At 37.7% G+C, this 22,217-nt stretch overlaps 2 protein-coding genes across 2 annotated transcripts in view; both read left to right on the top strand.

The window, feature by feature from the left end:
• Positions 1-22,217, top strand: part of LOC105136522 (probable LRR receptor-like serine/threonine-protein kinase At1g53440) — a 64,557-nt gene that overhangs the window by 8,163 nt on the left and 34,177 nt on the right. The window lies entirely within an intron of this gene.
• On the top strand, positions 34-1,835 carry LOC105136521 (probable LRR receptor-like serine/threonine-protein kinase At1g53440). The gene is made up of 7 exons (XM_011041914.1): positions 34-219; positions 306-352; positions 424-794; positions 864-1,083; positions 1,185-1,325; positions 1,405-1,520; positions 1,608-1,835. Exons 1-7 carry the CDS (start codon positions 137-139, stop codon positions 1,773-1,775), a joined length of 1,146 nt encoding a protein of 381 aa, XP_011040216.1. The 5' UTR covers positions 34-136; the 3' UTR covers positions 1,776-1,835.

Below are 22,217 nucleotides of genomic sequence, written 5' to 3'. Positions count from 1 at the left end.
ATAATGTTGCAGGGACTTGTCATATAATAATAATTTTGATGATGGTCCGAAGAAAGGAGAAGGAAAGCTGAACATGTAATAACGGCAACTTCATTTTCTTCTTCCTTTTTTTTCACTTGCAAGAATATTATTGTCTATGAAATCCCAACTTCTGATCATTTTGTATCATGTGCACCAACTGCTTGCATGTTGTTCCTACTCAAGCAGTGAACCAAACAGGTATGGTAATATCCTCCATATGGTGTCATTAATTAAGAACAAATGATCATGAGTTATTTCTTACCAATTTTGTTTGTTATTTCTAGGAATTCTATACTTGATTTGAAAAATAAATGTCGGGGAAAACCAAAGTGTAAGTTCTATTGAGAAGCTCTATAATTTTGCGCAGGACAGATTTTCTGTAATGATTATCATTTTTTGCAGACAATTCCTTATATATAAATTGTGGAGGAGGAGAGACAGTTGTTGATGGGAAAGTGTTTGAAGCAGAAAGGACAACATCAAATTACTATTCAGCTCCAAGAAAAAATTGGGCTTATTCTTGCTCTGGAGACTTCGGATCGAAAACTTACGATTCCAGTGATTACATAAAAAACGTGGACTGTGGAGTTTGTGATTCTGCTGCGACACAGTTATACAACTCAACTCGCCTCTGTCCTCTTTCTCTGACATATTACGGCTTCTGTTTATTTAAAGGAAATTACACTGTGAAACTTTACTTCGCTGAAACTGTTTACCAAACTGATGAAGATTATTCGAATTTAGGGAAACGTGTTTTTGACGTATATATACAGGTAACCGCTATATTTTTCTGCAGCTTCTTTCAATAATTGCCATCGTTCAACATCCACTGTTTGATATAGGGGAAGAGAGTACTAAAAGACTTCAACATAAAAGAAATGGCCAGCGGCACCAATAAGACATGGACTGCAAATTTCACAACATTTGTTGGAGATGATCATCTATTGAATATCCATTTTTTCTGGGCTGGAAAAGGATCTTTCCGGGAGCCAGGTTTTTCCTATGCACCTGCTGCACTGTCTCTAAATGGACCCCTTGTGGCAGGCATTTCTGTAACTGCAAGTAATGAATTGCATTTTCTTAATTTTCTTGAGCAAAGATTTCTATTACACTTTATCTGGATAAATAATTTTGTCTCTCTGTCTTCCACTATTTGTATTCAGACTTCAAAGTTGGTGGCAACACTGGCAAGGGACTATCTCCTTCACAAATTGCAGGGATTACTGCAGGTTCAGTATTTGCTCCTCTACTTCTGTTGGCTTTCATGTGGAAAATGGGCTGGCTGCGGAAAAACCAGTTGGATGGCACCTCTCGAAGCTAATCTAAAATCATTATGCACCACACAACCTTAGGAATTCTTACTTTGATGTTTTCTTCAAATAGAAATAACTATAGAGGTCCAAGGAATATCTTTCACCCTCAAACAAATAATCGATGCTACTCGAAAATTTAGCCCCAAAATGGAGATTGGCAGGGGACGCTTTGGAATACTATACAAGGTCAGATTTTCTTTCCTGAAACTTTTGTTCCTCAGCATGCACTTTTTTCTTTCAGAGCTCTGGTAAATTGACTTCACGTGTATGCAGGCTGAATTGCCGAACGAGATAAAATTAGCAGTGAAGAAGATTTCTCCTCAATCAAAGCAACATGGAAAAGATGAATTACGAAGGGAAATCTTCAACCTGAAATATTTGATCGTGAGAATCTTGTTCAATTGTTGGATGGCTATTCTATTAAAGACCCGCATCTGCTAGTATATGACTACATGCATAAAGGCTCCCTTCACCATGCGTTGTTTGGTAATACTGCCATCAATTGTAGGCTAGTGTTTTGCACTATAAGGGAAGAATCCTTGACTTGGTGGACCAGAAATTAGCATCCAGTTACGACAGAAAGCAGGCTCTCACTGTTTTGCACTTGGCAATGAAGTGCGTTAATCTGTCTCCTACTCTCAGGCCTAAAATGTCCGAAGTCGTCAGTGTACTTGAAGGTGAGATAAGCCCTCAACAGATTTCCGAAGGCGATGATACTCTATCAGTAAATATTGGAGGACTGTACGATGCGTTTTTCAGGGTGTTGGAAATAGATCCAATGTCTTAGCCAATTGGTAATGTTAAGTTTGATGATGAAAACGTTCTGCCTCTTCTTCTTTATTTTGTATTTACTTTGGTCTTATTATGTGGTGGTGACAAGAGAATATTGATGTGTGCGTGAGAGACTCCATATGTGAGAAAATATGTGTGTTTGCTTTGTCTGCTATGATTTATTTGTGCTGTTATGGCTGCTGGTAATATCGTGAATTCAATTAGATTATTATTAGCCATCCTTCTTCTTCTTTTTATGAAAATGTATAGATTTTCTTGATCAAAAGAAGGCAATATATATAAGGAATTGGCTAAGAAAAAATGGAAAGAGTTAAAAAGGACGCTGCAAACTCATTAGATTTATCTGAGCTTTTTCTAGCTATGTCGTCTGCTACTTCATTTCCTTCCCTGTAAGAGAAATTGCTTATAAGAAAGATGCAAATTATCCTGATTTGAAAAGCTTATTTAGAGGTGCTCGTTGTGCGTAGATAATTTCAATGTATTTTTAAATAAAACATACTTTAGAAAGTAATTACCATTACTATAATACTAAATATATTCTTACTAAAATTTCATATTGTTGCTTATACTTGTTGTTATTATATGTTGTATTTGTTTCTATATTCTTACTCATTAGATTTATGTTTTTTTTCTATTCTTTGATAATTTTTTGAGACTTTATTTTGTAGAGATTTTTATTTTCATTTCTGCTTCTTCTTTTTTCTGTTCGACTAGTTTTTACTTGAATTTTTAATTTTTATATAATTGAAATTTGTATTTTTTAATAAATTCTCCAACCCTAACAATTTAAGCCCAGCTCAAAATAAATACTCAAGGGATTCTTTCTTCCCTTTCTATTTTTCTTTCAATCCCAATTACAGATCAGTTCAGGCTATGTTATTTCGCTACGTATAATTTGTTGAATTTTAAGTAGTAAAACCACTTGTGTTTTGCTTTTTATAATTATATGAGAAGGTGAAATAATTAACAAGATCCTATAGCTTCAGCAAACTTTATGGCTACAAGTAGCGGCACATTCCATATTTAATTAATTAATGCCAATTTAGTGTGATATTTTTTAAGAATTCATGTCTATTTCTTTACTTACAAGTATAGTTGTTAATTATATTTTAGTTTGTTTAGTACTCTCTCTTCTGTCTTGCTCTATATAAATTTCATTGAATATAAAATTGAGTACTATTTTTTTTCTTTTTGAAAATTTATATCTATTTCTTAAATTATAAATAGCGTTGCTAATTACATTTTAGTTTGTTGAACATATTCTTTTTTATGCACAATTAATCATACTCATCGATAATATATATGACTTATATATATATGTGTGTGTGTGTGTGTTTCTTTCTAATAGACGGTACTTTCTATGTGATTTTTATTTAAAGTCAGTGCTCCTAAGCTTATGCTGATCCAAGATACATGACGTGTGATTAATTAGCTTTTAGATTATCTTTGATACTTAATTTAAATTGTGAATAAATCTTAAGATGAGAAACTCCAAGCTTGGAGTCAACAGATGCTCGGAACATTAATGCAGAAGTGGGACTTTAACATGAAGTCATAAACTAATTAAACTCTTAAGACTTCAAATCTTTCCCTTGAAGTTTGGATCTTCCACTAACATGGGAATGCAATTTTTTGTGTGAAAAGAAATCTATCGAAGACCAAAAATGCACGTGAGAAAGTGGGATTGGTGTAATGTGTGGATACAATATGGTTGGTGGCAGCCATACTTGATATGGTGAGAGTCAATAGTGGGTACTTAACCAAAAAAATGTTGCCTACCATAATTGACCAAAAGAAAAAGATTGTCTCTTATATCAGCTATAAATAGAGGGTGCCATTAATAGCTAAGATACACGAGATAGAGAAAAACACAGAGAGAGCTAGAGTGAGAGTTGAGTTGAGTAGAGAAGTTTTTCTTCTCCTCCTTGTTTTGTTGTTTGTATTGTTTTTAAGCTTGATTAATACAAACCAATAGCTCCATGGAGTAGGCAAGTTGTCGAACCATGTAAATTGATGTGTGTTTGAATGCTTGAATGTCCTAACAACTAGTATTAGAGCTTGTTCTTGAAAAAGAGAGTGTTTGATCCAAACTCAAAAATCAAAGTTCACAAAATGTGTTTTTGAATATATCATCGTGAAGAGGAAGACTAGAGGAATCCATTGGTGAAAACCCGGTGAAAAATCGATGTCCTGCATGCCTGAACGCGCCTCCACCTGCACTGCCTACGCGCACCGAAGCGCCTCAAGCTCTCCATGCATCTTCCTCGCCCGTTTTTTGCAAATTGAACCGGGTTGACCAGACACATCAGCAGCCACGCATGCAGTTCTGCATAGTCAGTAGCCACGTCACCTGCTACATCATCTGACACGTCATCTCTGCCACATCATAATTGTGGGGCTCACATATCGTACATGTCAGACACGTCAGCATTCTAGGTTTTGATTCAGTGTGGCGCAGAGACTATTCCTCCTGACACGTGGCTTTAACTGCAGTGTCCAGTGATCCAAAAGTTTGGTTGATTAAATCTGAGTCATCCGAAGTTCGATTTGGGTGATCTTAGTGTCGTTTCCAACATTTTTGGCCATTCCAAACACATTCGTAAGGTCAGATTTTATAGATTCAAATCCGAGAAAGATTAAAAATGGCAGATGAAATAAAGGCCACGGGAATTGAAAATTTTGATGGAACTGATTTTGAATATTGGAAAATTCAAATTGAAGACTATCTATGTCATAACCTAATTTTGGGTTATTCCCCAAAATTCATTTTTTCCTTTTCAAAATAAAAATAAAAAATAAAATAAAGGCTGGCAATGTGGAGAAAGTTGATCTAGAAAGACCGCAAAAATAGGCAAAAATCAAACTGCAATTTTTGGAGGAGATTCAAAACCTATTAGCGCCCTATTTTGCCCAAAATTGAAAAAATACAAATTCGAGGTCAAATTAAATGATTATGGGACAAATTTGCATAAAAATTAAGCCCCATAACATAATTAATTTTTAATAGGCCAATTTGATTCAATCATGGGCCAAATTAAATTTTTAATTATGTTTAAGGATTAATTTAGGACCAAATGAAGGATTTAATTAAGTGCAAGAACTTAATTATACTTTAAATGGGTCAAATTAATTTTATTTGGGGTTTAATTGGTAAAACATTAAGTTTGGAAGCCTAATTTGGGCTTAATTGAGAAGATTGGAATTTTAAGAGACCAAATTTAATTTTTACCCAATTAATTGGTTATGTTTAAGTATTAATTTAGGTCCAAATGAAGGATTTAATTAAGTGCAAGGACTTAATTATACTTTAAATGGGTCAAATTAATTTTATTTGGGGCTTAATTGGTAAAACATTAAGTTTGGGAGCCTAATTTAGGCTTAATTGAGAAGATTGGAATTTTAAGAGACCAAATCTAATTTTTACCAAGTTAATTGATGGAAATCAGGGGCCAAATTGATAGAAAATTGAAGTTTTGGGGCCAATTAGGAGTTAAATTGATAAAATCTGAGACCAAAGATCATATTGTAAAAGGCACGTAAATCTGGGACTGAAGTTAAAGTTAAGCGGGGACCAAATTGCACTAAATCAGACGTTTAGGGTCAATTAGGGATTTGATTGAAATAAATTTAAAGTTGGAGGACCACATTAAACAAATCCCTAATTTTTAATCCAAAACGGCGTGGTTTTAGGATTCAAAAAAAAAAAAAAGTGATCCTCACCGGGTTACTGTTCATCGTCTTCCCTGAAAAGATGCCCGAGTAGCAGCTTTCCAGGAGCATTTTCTTCCTCGTTTAGCCACCAAATCTGACAACTCATGAACCCACATGTCCACCTGCAACCCGTTTATCTTGGAGAATGGTTTGGTCGGGTTGAAAAGCTTTGAAATGGCTCCGTTTATTAGCCCAAAGTGGCCACCTCGGGTAGCCTGTAGCCTTGGATTTGCCAAATTTGGCAGTTCGAGGTGCACACTTTGAGCCAACGGCCTGGATTCCTCGAGTCAAATCAGGGGCTGAGAAGTTTTCTCCGTTGAAGACGAGATTACCCTCTTTCCCGCCCTATAAATAGGAGCAAATTGCATGCTCAGAAGCAGGAGAAAATCGAGCCTAAAGTCAGCAAACAATCACTTTTTTCTGCAGGATTCTGCAATTTTTCTTTCTTTCCCTCTCCACCGTGGCCTTCAGCCACCACCACCACCGTCGCCGGACTCCACAGTTGCAGCCACCAGCCACGCCGTCGTCCTCCACTAGACCGCCAGCTCTCCAACGCCAAGTAAGTCTCCTTCCTAATCTACCGATCATCCCCCTCCCCTTCATTATTATAGCTCCCCTTTGTTATTGTAGCTGCTGCATGCAAATTCTGCATGCAGCAGCTAATTAATTAGTTATTGGGTCGGGCCAACTATGGCCCAGCCCATGTGTTTGGGCCCGGCTCGGCCCAAACCAAGAGTTTTGGGCCCATTTCGGCCCACCCATTTTTGCTTAATATTATATTATATTATATAAACTAAAAAAAAATTCTAAAAAAATTCTAAAAATCATTTCAAAAAATTTGTGATTTTTTAAAATATTTTTCTACAAATTTTGCTTAATATTGGGTTGTATACTTACATGCTAAGATACAAGTCCGGTATTAAAATACCCGGTTTTCACTTAAATAAAAAAATTTTAAAAATCATTCCAAATTTTTTTTGATTTTCTTAAATATTTTTCTACAAATTTTTCTTAATAGTGGGTTGTATATTTACATGCTAAGATACAAGTCCGGTATTAAAATACCCGGTTTTCACTGAAATAAAAATAATTCAAAAAACAAATTCAAAAAAATATTTTAAATTCATTTCAAAACATTTGTGATTTTCTTAAATATTTTTCTACCAAGTTTGCTTAATATTGGGTTGTATACTTACATTGTAAGATACAAGTCCAATATTAAAATACCCGGTTTTCTTCAAAATATTCAAAAAAACAAAAAAATATTTATTTGTATAGGGCCAAATCCTAAAGAATTTTTCAAGCATGTTTCAAAATAAAAAAATTACATCTTTCTCACGATTTAAATATATATATAAAAAAATGGATATCGTAACTAGTTTATGATTATCCATTAAGGTTTGGCCAAAATATCAAAAACCTTTTTTTTCCTTTTTTACCCCCTCCCCCTTTTTATAATTAAGATGTAGACTTTAATATTTGTGGGGTGTAAAATTACATGATAAAGTACACTCTCGAGTATTAAAGATACAAGGTGTAAATAACAACAATTTTAAAATTTGGACTTCAGAATGGATAGGATTTAACCTAATAAGATAGAGACTCCCTCATAGAGGGAGATCTGCCTTGAACCTTAGGAAAGACCATAGAAATCTGACCTAGAAAAATAATCGAACAACAATGCAGCTTACTTGAGGTAGGGTGCACCGGGGGTGATGCGTCTTCCCCTTGCACAACCAGTCCTTTACTTAGACTCTCGCAGATCATAGGTTCCTAGTAACCATAATACTAGGTGGCGACTCCAAAAGAACCAAGCAAAAACACAAACAAAAAAATCGCCAGCAGATGCCGCGCGGATTTTCCGACGTGCGAAGTATGGCGACTCCACTGGGGAAGCCCTATTTGGTTGGACTAAGTTTTGATTGTTTGATTATTTGATTATTTGATTATCCGTTTTGGTTTGTTTAATCTTATTATTTCAATACCTTTATTTCCTGTTCATCCATAAATACATGCATTCATGCATTTCTTTAATTTGGCATGAAAACCCAATTCTAGGATAGGAGGGGAGTAGCGATCTGCCCCATGACTTTCAGTCGGGGTACAGATTCGTGAAACATCCAACTATGAACTGAGTGTTTACTAGGTGATGGCGGTCACATAGTGCCCCAACCATCCCTTATAAACCCCTATACTGCCTTCACGTGAGGTGGTCATTGGGCAGTTCATAGACCTTTTTTTAGACCAATTAGAAACATATCCCTCATATAATAACCTAGAATATGTCTGAACTTTGCAGGATTTGTGAGCTAAGACCATGACTTCCCTTACCTTTTCGGAATATGGGGAAAGATCTGAGATGATGCAAGTAGTCGAAGGGGATTGCCCAAGAACCAAGGTTGAGGAATTACCACACATAACTAAAGTGCACTATTCCGTAGACACCATAAAGAAGTTAGCTCCTCTTCTAGGATACATTGATGAGAATCTGTTTGAGAAGAAGTATGGAAGAATTGCTCATCTAATAAAGATGCCTGTTCAGATTTTAGCAGTCAAAGCCCTGATGCATTTCTGGGATCCAAGCTACAAATGTTTCAACTTCGGGGATATTGATATGCCTCCTACTCTTGAAGAATATGCTCAGATCTTAAGTTTTTCGAATGACCCCTAAAAAGTGTACTTCAGACAAAGAATTGAGAATACCACTACAGTAGTTGCCAGACTTTTACATTTGGATCAAATTGATCGGTACAAGATATCCAATGGAGGCTTCAAGTGGAAGATGATCGAGAGTAAATTGAAGACAGATAAGGAAGAAGGGAAGCTAGGTGAAGAAAGATATAAGATAATTGCTTTTGCCATCTTTGGGTTGGTTCTGTTTCCTTCAGAAGCTGCCGGAATTATTAGCATTGAAGCTGCTAACGCCTTCCTTGAATTTGAAGAGGTAAAGAATAACCCTACTTCAGCTATCTTAGCTGAAACCTTCTTATCTCTAAACCATTGCAGATTACATGGGAAAGGGGCGATGCGATGTTGTATCCCTCTCTTATTCATGTGGATAGTAAGCCATCTAGAAGCATCAAAAGAAGTCTTCAATAATTTTTTGTGGTTTAACATGAGGCCTCTTGAGCTGGTGCTGACTGAAGAATGGAATGGTTTGGATGAAAAGGCGTGGATAGAGAAATACCGAGAACTTCCCCAAACTAATTTCAGATGGAAAGCTCCTTGGGTAAGTGGTTCGTCTTACCTTATGAGTTGTGGCGACAAGCCATGGGTTCCATTGATCGGCTTAACTGGATATATCAGCTACTCACCCGCATTAGTAGTCAGACAGTTTGGAGAAATACAACACCTGCCAAGAACTCGGGCGATAGCTGAATATACTGGTGTTTAAAGAAGCTAGCTCTTCGGATATGTTAAATACCATGAAGAACGACTGGAAGCGGCCTTTTTTGGTCTATAAGGAAGAAAATCAAAATGAGTTCTCAGTTAGCCCTACGTATTCGATATGGAGGAGTGGCAGTTCATCTAAGATACTTCAAGAGGTAAAAGAGCAAAGAAAAACCCAAGATAAGTTGTCTGTAACATTGGAGCCGAAAAGAAAAAAGGTCAATAATGAGGAAGATCTCCAAGAAGAGTTGGATAAGCTGAGGATTGAGCTCGGTAATAGCAAAAATCATCAAAATTTCCTAGAGAACCAACTTTTGAAAAAAGAAGAGATGAAGGCCTATTTGGATCAGCAATTGAAGGAAAGAGATGAGCAAATAGTTAAGTTAAAGAAGAATCAACATGAAGCAAATGAGCAACTGAAGGAGGAGAAGGCCAAGAATGAGGAGTTGGTAGAAAAGCATGTAATGGTGGAGCATGAATTGGTGAGTTTAAAAAGGGCCTTAGAAAGTAGAAAGTTTGCCGACAAAGAGACTAGCTTCTCTGAAGAAAGAAAGGGACCAGTATAAATTAAAATGGGAAGCTGAAAAAGAGAAGAACAGATTAGCAGATCTCACCATTGAAGAAGAAAGAAGATTAAGAACTCGATATCAGATGCATGTTAAAGATGAGAGAGAAGCAAGGAGGGTAGCTGAGTTAGACATGAAGGAATACTTAGACAAGATAAATGGTATGAGAAACCGAATGTCTGCAATTAAAGCTGAGCTTGAGTCCCGAGAAGAAGAAGCAAAGGAAATGCAAAAGCAATTTGAGGAATGACAAGACTATATCAGTAGTTTCGATGCACAACTAAACACTAAGGTAGCCGAGCTTGATATAGAAAAGGAAGAATTGCAAAGGGCCAGAAAGCAGATTCAACAGTTGGAAAAGATGGTTCAAATTTTGGAGACAAACAATGAATCATTAGTCGCCAGTAATGGAACATTGCTTCAAGATAACACCATGTTCCATTACAAGATGGAACAAACTGACAGGCTAATTGACATGGTGGCTAGAAAGGCAAATGAGCTACGAGTGAAGGCTGTTAGGATTGCCAACAACCGCCATAGATATGAGGAATATTTGAATGAAGTTTCCTCTTTCATCAAGAATGTGGCCAATAGAGGAATATCATTTGAATGAAGACACTTTGTATGAACCATTTTGTAACTTTTATAATGTACGAAATTTAATCAATTAAAGGAATTGAGTAAAACCTCTTTGTGTATTATCAAACTTCAGACTTCGGATGTTACCTGTATTTGGCAAAGGAAGTCACAGATTAGCTCTTTAATCCATATGCATGCATTTACATTCATGTTTACACATGCATTTACATTCATGTTTACACATTCATTCATTATAACACACATACATACGCCAGGTCAAAATATAGGTCCCTAAAGAGCTTACAACACTCGACTTCGAGTAAGGAACATGGAAGACGAAGAGCATGCTTACCGTGATGCTCGTCTCCAAGAAGAGTTGGATTCCTTAAAAGATAGTGTGGCTTGCCTCACCGGCTTACTCGAGCAAGTACTAAGGAACACCTCGGGTGAAGGACCTTCAACTAGGCCTGCCCCTCTCCCAGCAAACCAACCTGAAGAAATAATAGGAGAACATGCACAAGAGCCTCAACATACTCCAGCATTTGTGCAGTCACCAACACCAATACCAACACCTGTAGTCGCAGATGCATTCGTTAATGAGTCCCACAAAACTAAGCCATCCGAGGACATTGATCGAGGCAAAATGGAAGCATTAGAGGCCAGGATTAAGGCCATTGAGAGAGTAGACTTATATGATCCTGTACGAGCTGTAGAAATGTGTCTAGTCCCTAATGTGGTGGTACCAAAGAAATTTCGGGTTCCTGAGTTTATCAAATACACCGGCACTCAATGCCCGGTTACCCATCTCAAATCCTATTGCAATAAAATGGCAGAAGTAGTTCACGATGAAAAGCTACTGATGCATTTCTTCCAAGACAGCTTGAGTGGAGCAGCATTAAGCTGGTATATGAGGTTAGATAATACCAGGATCCATACATGGAAGGAACTCGTAGATGCTTTCATCAAGCAATACAAATACAACATGGATATTGCTCCTAACAGAACCAGTCTATCTAACTTGGAGAAGGGAGATAAAGAAAGCATAAGAGAATATGCTCAAAGATGGAGAGATTTGGCAGCACAAGTCCACCCCCCTCTCCTGGAAAAGGAAATGGTTACTCTGTTTGCTAACACGCTAAAAGCACCATACTATGAACACGTGATGGGTAGTTCGGCCCAACAATTCATGGATGTCGTGGTAGTGGCTGAACGAATAGAGCAAGGAGTAAAGAGTGGAAGAATCTCTACACCCATGGAGAAAAAGGGTTTTGGGGCAAAGAAAAGAGAGATTGATCATGTTGAAAGTAGTTACAGAAGCAAGAAAGGCCATTTCCAAAGATATAATACTCAATCCTCTCCACCCCAAATTGCCAATACCAATTTCAACTTCTCGAGCCCAGCCAGAAAACTTGAACCCCAAAACCACCAAGTAAGAAACCAAGCCGAGAGTTTCCCTAAAAGGAATTACCAAAGAACCCACGAACAATTGCCTCCATTGTCTTTACCCCTATATGAAATGTACCAAAAGCTACTAAGTATTGGGCAAGTAGTCCCCATGCCTTTAACACCCCTACAACCACCTTACCCTAGCTGGTATAAGCCAGATCTCACTTGTGAATACCATGCCGGTATAGCTGGCATAGTATCCATACCTGCAACGCCTTTAGAAGAAAACTTCTGCAACTAATCAAAGCAGGATGGATAGCATTTGAAGATGCCCCTAATGTGAATGCGAACCCTCTACCTAATCATGCTTCAGGTAGTGGGTCTGTAAACATGTTAGAAGTGGAACACTCAAACATCATAAAGGTGTCAATGGACAAAATCTACCAAATGATGGTAGATGCAAGGTATAATGAGGGTAGCGAGAAGTGTTGTGAACTGCATAATGTAAAAGGCCATGTGATCAACCATTGCGAGGGCTTTCACAAAAAAGTGACGCAAATGATGAGTCTTGTGTTGCTACGAATTGAGAAAGCAACAAGTGGAGAGGTGTTCATGATGGAGGCACCAAATAAAGAGGTGTGTCGAGTACAATTCACTACCGGAAAGCCACCCAAATTGGTCTTATCCAAACCTGTAGTGGAACATAAAGGGAATTATAGTGCTTTACCTCACGACTATGGGTATCCTTTTAGAAGCACTCTACAACCGCCCATTTTTCAAGCAGAAATTGGGGGATTGACCCATAGTAGCAGATGTTTCACTCTAGAAGAGTTGGAAAAACAAAGAAAAGCCAAGGGTAAAGAAGGAGTTGACATTACTGAGGAAATAAATAAACCTGTCATGGAAAAGGAAACCAACGAATTCTTAAAGCTAATGAAACATAGTGAATATAGTGTTGTTGAACAGCTTAAGAAAACTCCAGTAAGAATATCATTATTTTCTCTGATTCTAAGCTCTGAGCCACATAGGAAGGCTCTACAAAAGGTATTAAATGAAGCATACGTTCCTCAAGACATCAATCAAGAAGCCATGAAACATTTAGTGGGAAGAATCCAAGCCTCAAATTATATATACTTCACTGAAGATGAATTGAGTCCCGATGGTACTGGGCGCAACAAGCCATTATACATTACTGTGCGTTGCAAGGATATTCTAATCGGAAAGGTACTCATTGACAATGGTTCTGCGCTGAACGTCCTACCATTACATATCTTGAAAGAAATGCCTGTCGATGAGTCACATATGAAGCCCAACATCTTGATGGCGAGAGCATATGATGGTTCACCAAGACCAATAATTGGGACCCTAGAAGTAGAGCTATATGTGGGGCCACAGATGTTCTTAATAACATTACAAGTAATGGACATTCACCCATCTTACAGCATATTATTAGGAAGGCCGTGGATTCATGCAGCTGGAGCAGTAGCTTCTTCATTGCACTAGTGTTTGAAGTATATCATGAATGGAATGTTGATAATTGTCAAAGCTGAAGAGACAGTTTCCATGATAAAAAATGTGGCCATACCTTTTATTGAAGCAGAAGATTGTAGAGATGGGAATATTCATGCTTTTGAAATTGTGAATGCAGCATGGGTTCCTGAAGGCATAGTGTTAAGAAAGCCTAAAATCCCAGAAACAGCAAAGATGGCTGCCAAATGCTTCTTAAAAAAGGGATCTCCTTTTCAGTGTAATCCTGAGACAAGAATGCGTAGCCTGATCAACCTAAATGGCATAAATCAAAGGTTTGGGCTCGGATATAAGCCCAAGAAAGACGATTGCAAGCAGGTTACTCAAGTTAAAAGAGAAGCAAGAATGGCGAGGATTGAAGGGAGGGAGCCGGAAGAAGAGGAACTTGTCATCCCACCACTCCAAGTATCTTTCCCAAGGGCTGTAGAAGTGATTAGATCTGACATAATGGATCTTCACATCAATACCCTAGAGAGCGAAGAAGAAAAACGAATAGAGGAAGTAGATTTGGAGATGAAGGACGAAGTGCTGCCACAACTTTCCATTCACATCATTGATGAACCTCCTGCTAGATCTTTCGTACGAAGATTGGCTGAAGGGGAGGTGTACCAGAATTGGAAGACGGAGCCTATTCCTATTGTGTTTAAAAAGTAATTGTTCTTGTTTAATGATGCTCGAACTTATTTTGTCTTGTTTTGACTTGTGCTGATCTTGTCGGTATTGTAGCTCATAGTACCGCAAAATTTTTAATGTTAACCAAACAGTTTCATTTTAATGAGATCATGCATTTTCTTGTGTTCAAAGTGTGCCTGCATCTTTTATCTTTCCATAAATCACACTTACACGAGCACGCATTGCACTTTCAGGAATCCTAAAAGTTCCATCGATTGACAAAACCATTGCATTAAGAATAATTGGCCAAACTTTGATGATATGATTGCCATGAATGATGAAGAATGGGGGGAGGAAGATATAAGAGAGTTTACTAAGCTGGTAGAAAGTTCAGAAAAGGCTTGGGAACCGGTCAGTGAGAAACTAGAAGCCATTAACGTGAGAGACAAACAAGAAAATAAGGAATTAAAGATTGGCACTCTTATTACAATGGAAGAAAGAAATAAACTAGTTTCTCTATTACACGAGTATATGGATGTTTTTGCTTGGACTTATACAGATATGCCTGGTCTAGATACTGACATAATAGTACATAAGATTCCTTTAATAGAAGGAAGCAAGCCAATTAAGCAGAAAACCAGGCGAATACGCCCAGATATGTTACTTAAGGTAAAATCCAAGATACAAAAACAATGGGATGCAGGGTTTCTAGATGTAGTCCAATATCCACAATGGGTAGCCAATGTGGTCGTAGTCCCAAAAAAGGATGGGAAGATTCGGGTATGTGTGGACTATAGAGACTTGAACAAGGCGAGCCCAAAAGATGATTTTCCTTTGCCCCATATAAACATTCTTGTTGATAATGCTGCAAGAAATGCTACATATTCTTTTATGGATGGATTCTCTGGTTACAATCAAATTAGAATGGAAGAAGAAGATAAAGAGAAGACCACTTTTGTCACACCTTGGGGGACGTTTTGTTATAAAGTAATGCCGTTCGGATTGAAGAATGCTGGAGCCACATACCAAAGAGCAATGGTTACCCTATTCCATGACATGATGCACCGAGAAGTGGAAGTTTATATGGATGACATACTTGCAAAATCAAAGAAAGAGGAAGATCATGTGCAAGTGTTAAGAAGACTATTTGAAAGGCTGAGGAAATTCCAGCTAAAGTTGAATCCTGCAAAATGCTCATTCAGGGTGAAAACAGGAAAACTATTGGGCTTCATAGTAAGTGGTCGAGGAATAGAAGTTGATCCTGATAAAGCTATAGCTATTCAAGAGATGTCTGCCCCTAAGACAGAAAAGGAGGTAAGAAGTTTCCTCGGGCGCCTGAATTACATAGCTCGGTTTATATCCCAATTGACGGTGACTTGTGAACCAATTTTCGTTTATTGAGGAAGAAAAATCCTGGAGTATGGGACAATGATTGTCAGGAAGCCTTTGATAAAATAAAGAGGTATTTGCAAAATCCACCATTATTAGTACTTCCAACACCAGGAAGGCCTTTGATTCTATACTTAACAGTAACAGAAACAGCCATGGGCTATGTGCTGGGACAACGTGATGAGTCAGGAAGGAAAGAGCAAGCTATTTACTACTTGAGTAAAAAATTCAATGATTGTGAGTTGAGATATACAACAATTGAGAGGCTATGTTGTGCCTTGGTTTGGAGTGCGAAAAGACTCCGGCAGTATATGTTATACTACACAACCTAGCTAATTTCAAAATTAGACCCGCTCAAGTATATTTGTGAAAAACCTTACCTGTCAAGTAGAATAGCAAGGTGGCAAGTGTTGTTGGCAGAGTATGACATTGTCTTTATGACAAGAAAAGCTGTAAAAGGAAGCATAATTGCTGATCATCTTGCAGACCATGCCATGGAGAACTATGAGCCGCTAAACTTTGACCTCCCCAATGAAGAGGTGATAGTTGTCGAAAATGAAAGGGGGGAAAGCAATCAGTGGACCCTCTACTTTGATGGGGCAGTAAACGTATCAGGAAATGGGGCCGGAGCCGTAGTGATTTCCCCAGAAAATAAGCAGTATCCTGTTTCAACAAGGTTACTGTTTGAATGTACCAATAACACTGCCGAGTATGAAGCCTGCATCATTGGCCTGGAAGCTGCTCTTGAACTTAAGGCCAAAAAGCTTGAGGTCTTTGGGGATTCCTTACTAATCATCTGTCAAGTAAAAGGCGAGTGGCAAACCAAGGATGAGAAGTTGAAGTTGTATCAAAGTTATCTCTTGAAGTTAGCCGATGAATTTGAAGAAATCAAATTCACTCATATAAGTAGAGATAAGAATCAGTTTGCTGATGCCTTAGCAACCTTAGCTTCAATGGCACAAGTTGATACTAAAAGCAAGATTCAACCAATAGATATCGAAGTCAGAAGCTTCCAAGCCCATTGCTGCTTAATTGAAGAATCACTGGATGGGAAACCATGGTACAATGACATCAAGAAGTTTCTCCAGCATCGAGAATATCCTGAAGGGATTTCCAAGAAGGATGAAAAGACTTTAAGAAGAATGACCATGAAAGGTCATTTGACGGGACTTTGCTTAGGTGTTTGAATAAAAATGAGATTGAACAGACACTAAAGGAAGTTCATGAAGGGATCTGTGCTACACATGCTAATGGGCATACAATGGTGAAACAAATACAAAGGTCTGGATACTTCTGGTTGACCAAGTGTCAAATATATGGCGACAAGATAAATGCGCCTCCAGCACCTCTGTTCAATATGATCTCGCATTGGCCTTTTGATATGTGGGGTTTGGATGTTATAAGGCCCATTAATCCTAAAGCGAGCAATGGGCATAGATTCATTTTGGTGGCCATCAACTACTTCACCAAATGGGTAGAAGCCAGCTCTTACACCCATGTAACTCAAAAAGCAGTTAAGAGGTTTATTGAAAAGGATTTGGTCTGTCGTTATGGTTTGCCAGCAAGATTGGTAACTGACAACGCCCAGAATTTCAATGGGAAGCTGATTGATGAATTGTGCACCAAATGGAAGATTAAACACCTCAATTCCTCCCCTTATAGACCAAAGATGAATGGGACAGTCGAAGCAGCTAACAAGAACCTCAAGAAGATCATCCAGAAAATGGTGATCACCTACAAGGATTGGCATGAGATGTTTCCATATGCACTTCATGCATACCATACCACGGTTAGAACTTCTACAAATGCCACCCCATACTCTTTAGTATATGGAATGGAGGCAGTTGTGCCCTTAGAAATAGAAATCCCGTCACTACGGATCCTAAAGGATGCAGAACTGGACGAATCAGAATGGGCAAAGTCAAGATTTGAGCAACTAACCTTAATCGATGAGAGAAGACTAGCAGCTATCTGCCATCACCAGTTATACCAAAGCAGGATAGCCAAAGCTTACAATAAGAAAGTCAAACCAAGAGTGTTCAAAGAAGGGGATTTGGTGTTAAGAAAGATCCCACTAGCATCAGGAGAAGATCAAAGCAAGTGGGCACCAAACTACGAAGGGCCATATGTAGTGAAAAAGGCTTTTTCTGGAGGAGCTTTAATTCTAACTACTATGGATGGAAGGGATCTACCAAGACCTGTAAACTCAGATGTTGTAAAGAAATACTACGCTTGATGTATTTACCCTTGTCAATCAATGAAATTGAAGTTTGGCCAAGATTTCTATAGTGTTTCCCCTTTCTTCCAAAACAATGCATGATCTCACATATTCACCCAGATTTTTTGGGAATTCAAAGTTTAGTACAAGGACAGAAATCATGTTGGTGTTTTTCCAAAACAAACGAGTTCTAGAAATTCAAAAGATTCCTTAGAGAGGTAACCATACACCAAAAAAAATGATGAAAAAAACAAAAAAGAACACAATGAAGTGACTCCAAAAACAGAGTTTTATTTGCATGAATAATGAGAAATCACTTTGCATACTCGCATGAGAGCAAGGCTTATCGATCCTAAATGCACACATTTTAAGATGAAGAAAGGCCATCTTTGATAATCCTTTTCACAAGGCTAAAATATATCTTTTGCAGTCCCCTTTTGAGCCTAATAGATTTTTCTTGAAAAATAACTTGACTAGGGTCACAGCCTACATTAGAGGGCAAGTGCCAAAAAAATCTTTAACGATTGAAAGTGCCCAAATAACTCTTGGGGGTATGAAAAAAAACCTCGACGATTGAAAATGCCCAAACGATACTAGGGGGCATAAAAGAAAATTCTCAATCATTGAAGATGCCCATACAAAGCTGGGGGCATAAAAAAAATCCAAAGGATCCAAAAATTTTGAGCATAAAAAAGAAGAAGCCAATGCAATGGTGCTCAAAACCAAATGAGAAAACAAAAACAAAGAGAAAGAGCCTAAACCCTACACTGCGGGGGGCATTGTGGACCATTTTACAAATCAATTCCAAGGTCCTGAAATGTACGAACAAAAGTTTGGGATATAAACACTAGTGACCCTTAGTTTTAAAGTCCCTTAAACACCTTTTGAGCCTACGAATATCCTTTTCTTCATAACCAATAGCCCAAGCCTACATTACGTGCCTAATTAAGCCCTTTCTAATCAAATACAAGCAATCTGGATCGATAGGCAGTGCTTTCTCATGCGGAAGAAAATCATTATTCATGCAAATAAAATGAATGCTTTGAAAGACGGTTCTCAATAACCCTCAAATTGAAATTTAAACTTTTTGTGACCAAGTAGATGTCACTTTGTGTTCTTCACGTTTTCACCAAAAGCAAAACTAAAAGTTTTCATCACTTCTGAAAACCTCTCCATAGGAATCACTTGAATTTCTTCAGAATGAGTTTGCTTTGAATCGATGTCAAAATGATTTTTGTGTCTGGAATAGCTTTGAAATTCCAAAATCTCTGCAGGAAAACAACTCTTTGTCAATGACCAAACCTTTCTTCACCTAGCCTCATCCTTAGACCTGATCTGAATACTTGGGGGCATGATCAAGCCGGATGACAATTTACCAAAACACATAGGGTTGGCTCCATGATTCCCCTTCTAAGAAAATAAAAAAATATTGGGGTGAGCTAGAAACCTCTTCAGATAAAGGTTTGAGGGATAAGATGTATATCATATCCTACCCGAGGGTTAAGACCATAAGATACGACTCGAGTAAGCAAGAGTGAAAATAGCTATGAAAGCTTGCTATCAAACACTACAACTTTTGAGAAAAGAAGGACATCATGAAAAAGTGGGGACCTATATTTCTCAGGTAAGTATACATGCATATTGATTATATTGCACTGCTTCCAATATTGTCAGACCGGTTTCACCATCACCTTTTTGGGTAGTGTGTTTTCTAACCCAGCCTCCATTTAAATGCGCCTCAGAACTCTCAACCACCTTAGGTAATGCGTTTTCTAACCCTACCTCTTTTCTACCGCGCCTTTGAACTCTCACCTCTGATGTAATGCGTTTTTTAACCCTACCTCCTATCAAGTGTGCTTTTTAGCTTTTGTTCCCTTTCGAGTCCTATCTCTTTTCAAATGCTTCATCGAGCTTCCATTGCTCGAATAGTGCACTTTCGAGTCCCATCATGTTGCCTCTTCGAGATATTCCATGTTTTTACCTAGGGAGGTCACCCACTACCATATGACCACTCTCCTTTTTTTTTTTACCTAGGCAGGTCGTCCATTGCAATAAGACCTCCTTGAAAAATCTCTATATCTTTCATCTCTTTGAAAAATCTTCATGTTTTTCCCCTGGGCAGGTCGCCCATCACAACAAGATCACTTTGAAAAACCTTTGTATTTTTCACAAATTTGAAAAAAAAAGGCCTCTAAAAACAATCTGTGTTTTTCACTTGGGTAGGTCATTTATCACAATCAGACCTCTTCAAAAACTCTTTTTACTTGTTATTTGGGTTGGTTGCTCATTATAATGAAACCATCTTTTAAGAAACCCTTTCATTTCTTGCCACCTCTAAAAACTTCTGTTCGGGTCGGTTGCCCATTATAATAAAACCGTTTTGAGAAATCATCGTATTTTTCACCACTTTAAAATCTTCATGTTTCTTTTTCTCTCACTTGGGTAGGTCACCAACACAACAAGACCACTTTGAAAAGTTTTGTATTTTTGAAAAAACCTTTGTATTTTTCAAACCCTTTCACTTCGGTAGGTCACCCAACACAGCAAAACCGCTTAAACAAAAAAAAATCTTGATGTTTTTCATCATTTAAAAAAAAAATATATCTTCCAGTTTTTACTTTGAGTACGCTTTCTATCCCACAAAAGGATTCATTATTTCTCAACATGATGAGTCAACCATTTCCTATCCTTCCTTTTCATCTTTACAGCATTTCCTATCAAAAGTCTCTGATGAGACTTTCTATCGCAAACCTTGTAAAGAGGGGGGCAACTGTCATAACCCAATTCTGGGTTATTCCCCAAAATTCATTTTTTTTTTCAAAATAAAAATAAAAAATAAAATAAAGGCCGGCAATGTGGAGAAAGTTGATCTAGAAAGACCACAAAAATAGGCAAAAATCAAACTGCAATTTTTGGAGGAGATTCAAAACCTATTAGCGCCCTATTTTGCCCAAAATTGAAAAAATACAAATTCGAGGTCAAATTAAATGATTATGGGACAAATTTGCATAAAACTTAGGCCCCATAACATAATTAAATTTTAATAGGCCAATTTGATTCTATCATGGGCCAAATTAAATTTTTAATTATGTTTAAGAATTAATTTAGGACCAAATGAAGGATTTAATTAAGTGCAAGAACTTAATTATACTTTAAATGGGTCAAATTAATTTTATTTGGGGTTTAATTGGTAAAACATTAAGTTTGGAAGCCTAATTTGGGCTTAATTGAGAAGATTGGAATTTTAAGAGACCAAATTTAATTTTTACCCAATTAATTGGTTATATTTAAGTATTAATTTTGGTCCAAATGAAGGATTTAATTAAGTGCAAGGACTTAATGATACTTTAAATGGGTCAAATTAATTTTATTTGGGACTTAATTGGTCAAACATTAAGTTTGGGAGCCTAATTTGGGCTTAATTGAGAAGATTGGAATTTTAAGAGACCAAATGTAATTTTTACCAAGTTAATTGATGGAAATCAAGGGCCAAATTGATAGAAAATTGAAGTTTTGGGGCCAATTAGGGGTTAAATTGATAAAATCTGAGACCAAAGATCATATTGTAAAAGGCGCGTAAATCTGGGACTGAAGTTGAAGTTAAGCGGGGACCAAATTGCACTAAATCAGAAGTTTAGGGTCAATTAAGGATTTGATTGAAAGAAATTAAAAGTTGGAGGACCAAATTAAACAAATTAACAAATCCCTAATTTTTAATCCAAAATGGCGTCGTTTTGGGATTCAAAAAAAAAAAAAGTGATCCTCACCTGGTTACTGTTCATCGTCTTCCCTGAAAAGATGCCCGAGTAGCAGCTTTCCAGGAGCATTTTCTTCCTCGTTTAGCCACCAAATCCGACAACTCATGCACCAACATGTGCACCTGCAACCCCTTTATCTTGGAGAATGGTTTGGTCGGGTCGAAAAGCTTTGAAATGGCTCCGTTTATTAGCCCAAAGTGGCCACCTCGGGTAGCCTACAGCCTTGGATTTGCCAAATTTGGCAGTTCGAGGTGCACACTTTGAGCCAACGGCCTGGATTCCTCGAGTCGAATCAAGGGCTGAGAATTTTTCCCCGTTGAAGACGAGATTACCCTCTTTCCAGCCCTATAAATAGGAGCAAATTGCATGCTCAGAAGGAGGAGAAAATCGAGCCCAAAGTCAGCAAAAAATCACTTTTTTCTGCAGGATTCTGCAATTTTTCTTTCTTTCCCTCTCCACCGTGGCCTTCAGCCACCACCACCACCGTCACCGGACTCCACAGTTGCAGCCACCAGCCATGCCGTCATCCTCCACTAGACTGCCAGCTCTCCAACGCCAAGTAAGTCTCCTTCCTAATCTACCGATCATCCCCCTCCCCTTCATTATTATAGCTCCCCTTTGTTATTATAGCTCCCCTTCAGCAGCTAATTAATTAGTTATTGGGTCAGGCCAACTATGGCCCGGCCCATGTGTTTGGGCCCGGCCCGGCCCCAACCAAGAGTTTTGGGCCCATTTTGGCCCACTTTTCATGGGTTGAGCTCGGCCCGGCCCACATGTTTTTAATATTTAATATTTAATTATTTATATTATATTATATTATATTATATAAACTAAAAAAAATTCTAAAAATCATTTCAAAAAATTTGTGATTTTGTTAAATATTTTTCTACAAATTTTGCTTAATATTGGGTTGTATACTTACATGCTAAGATACAAGTCCGGTATTAAAATACCT

The sequence above is a fragment of the Populus euphratica genome, unplaced genomic scaffold (assembly GCF_000495115.2).
Source record: "Populus euphratica unplaced genomic scaffold, PopEup_1.0 scaffold142.1, whole genome shotgun sequence".
NCBI classification, from domain to species: Eukaryota; Viridiplantae; Streptophyta; class Magnoliopsida; order Malpighiales; family Salicaceae; genus Populus; species Populus euphratica.
This window is presented reverse-complemented; position numbering and strand designations above follow the sequence as displayed.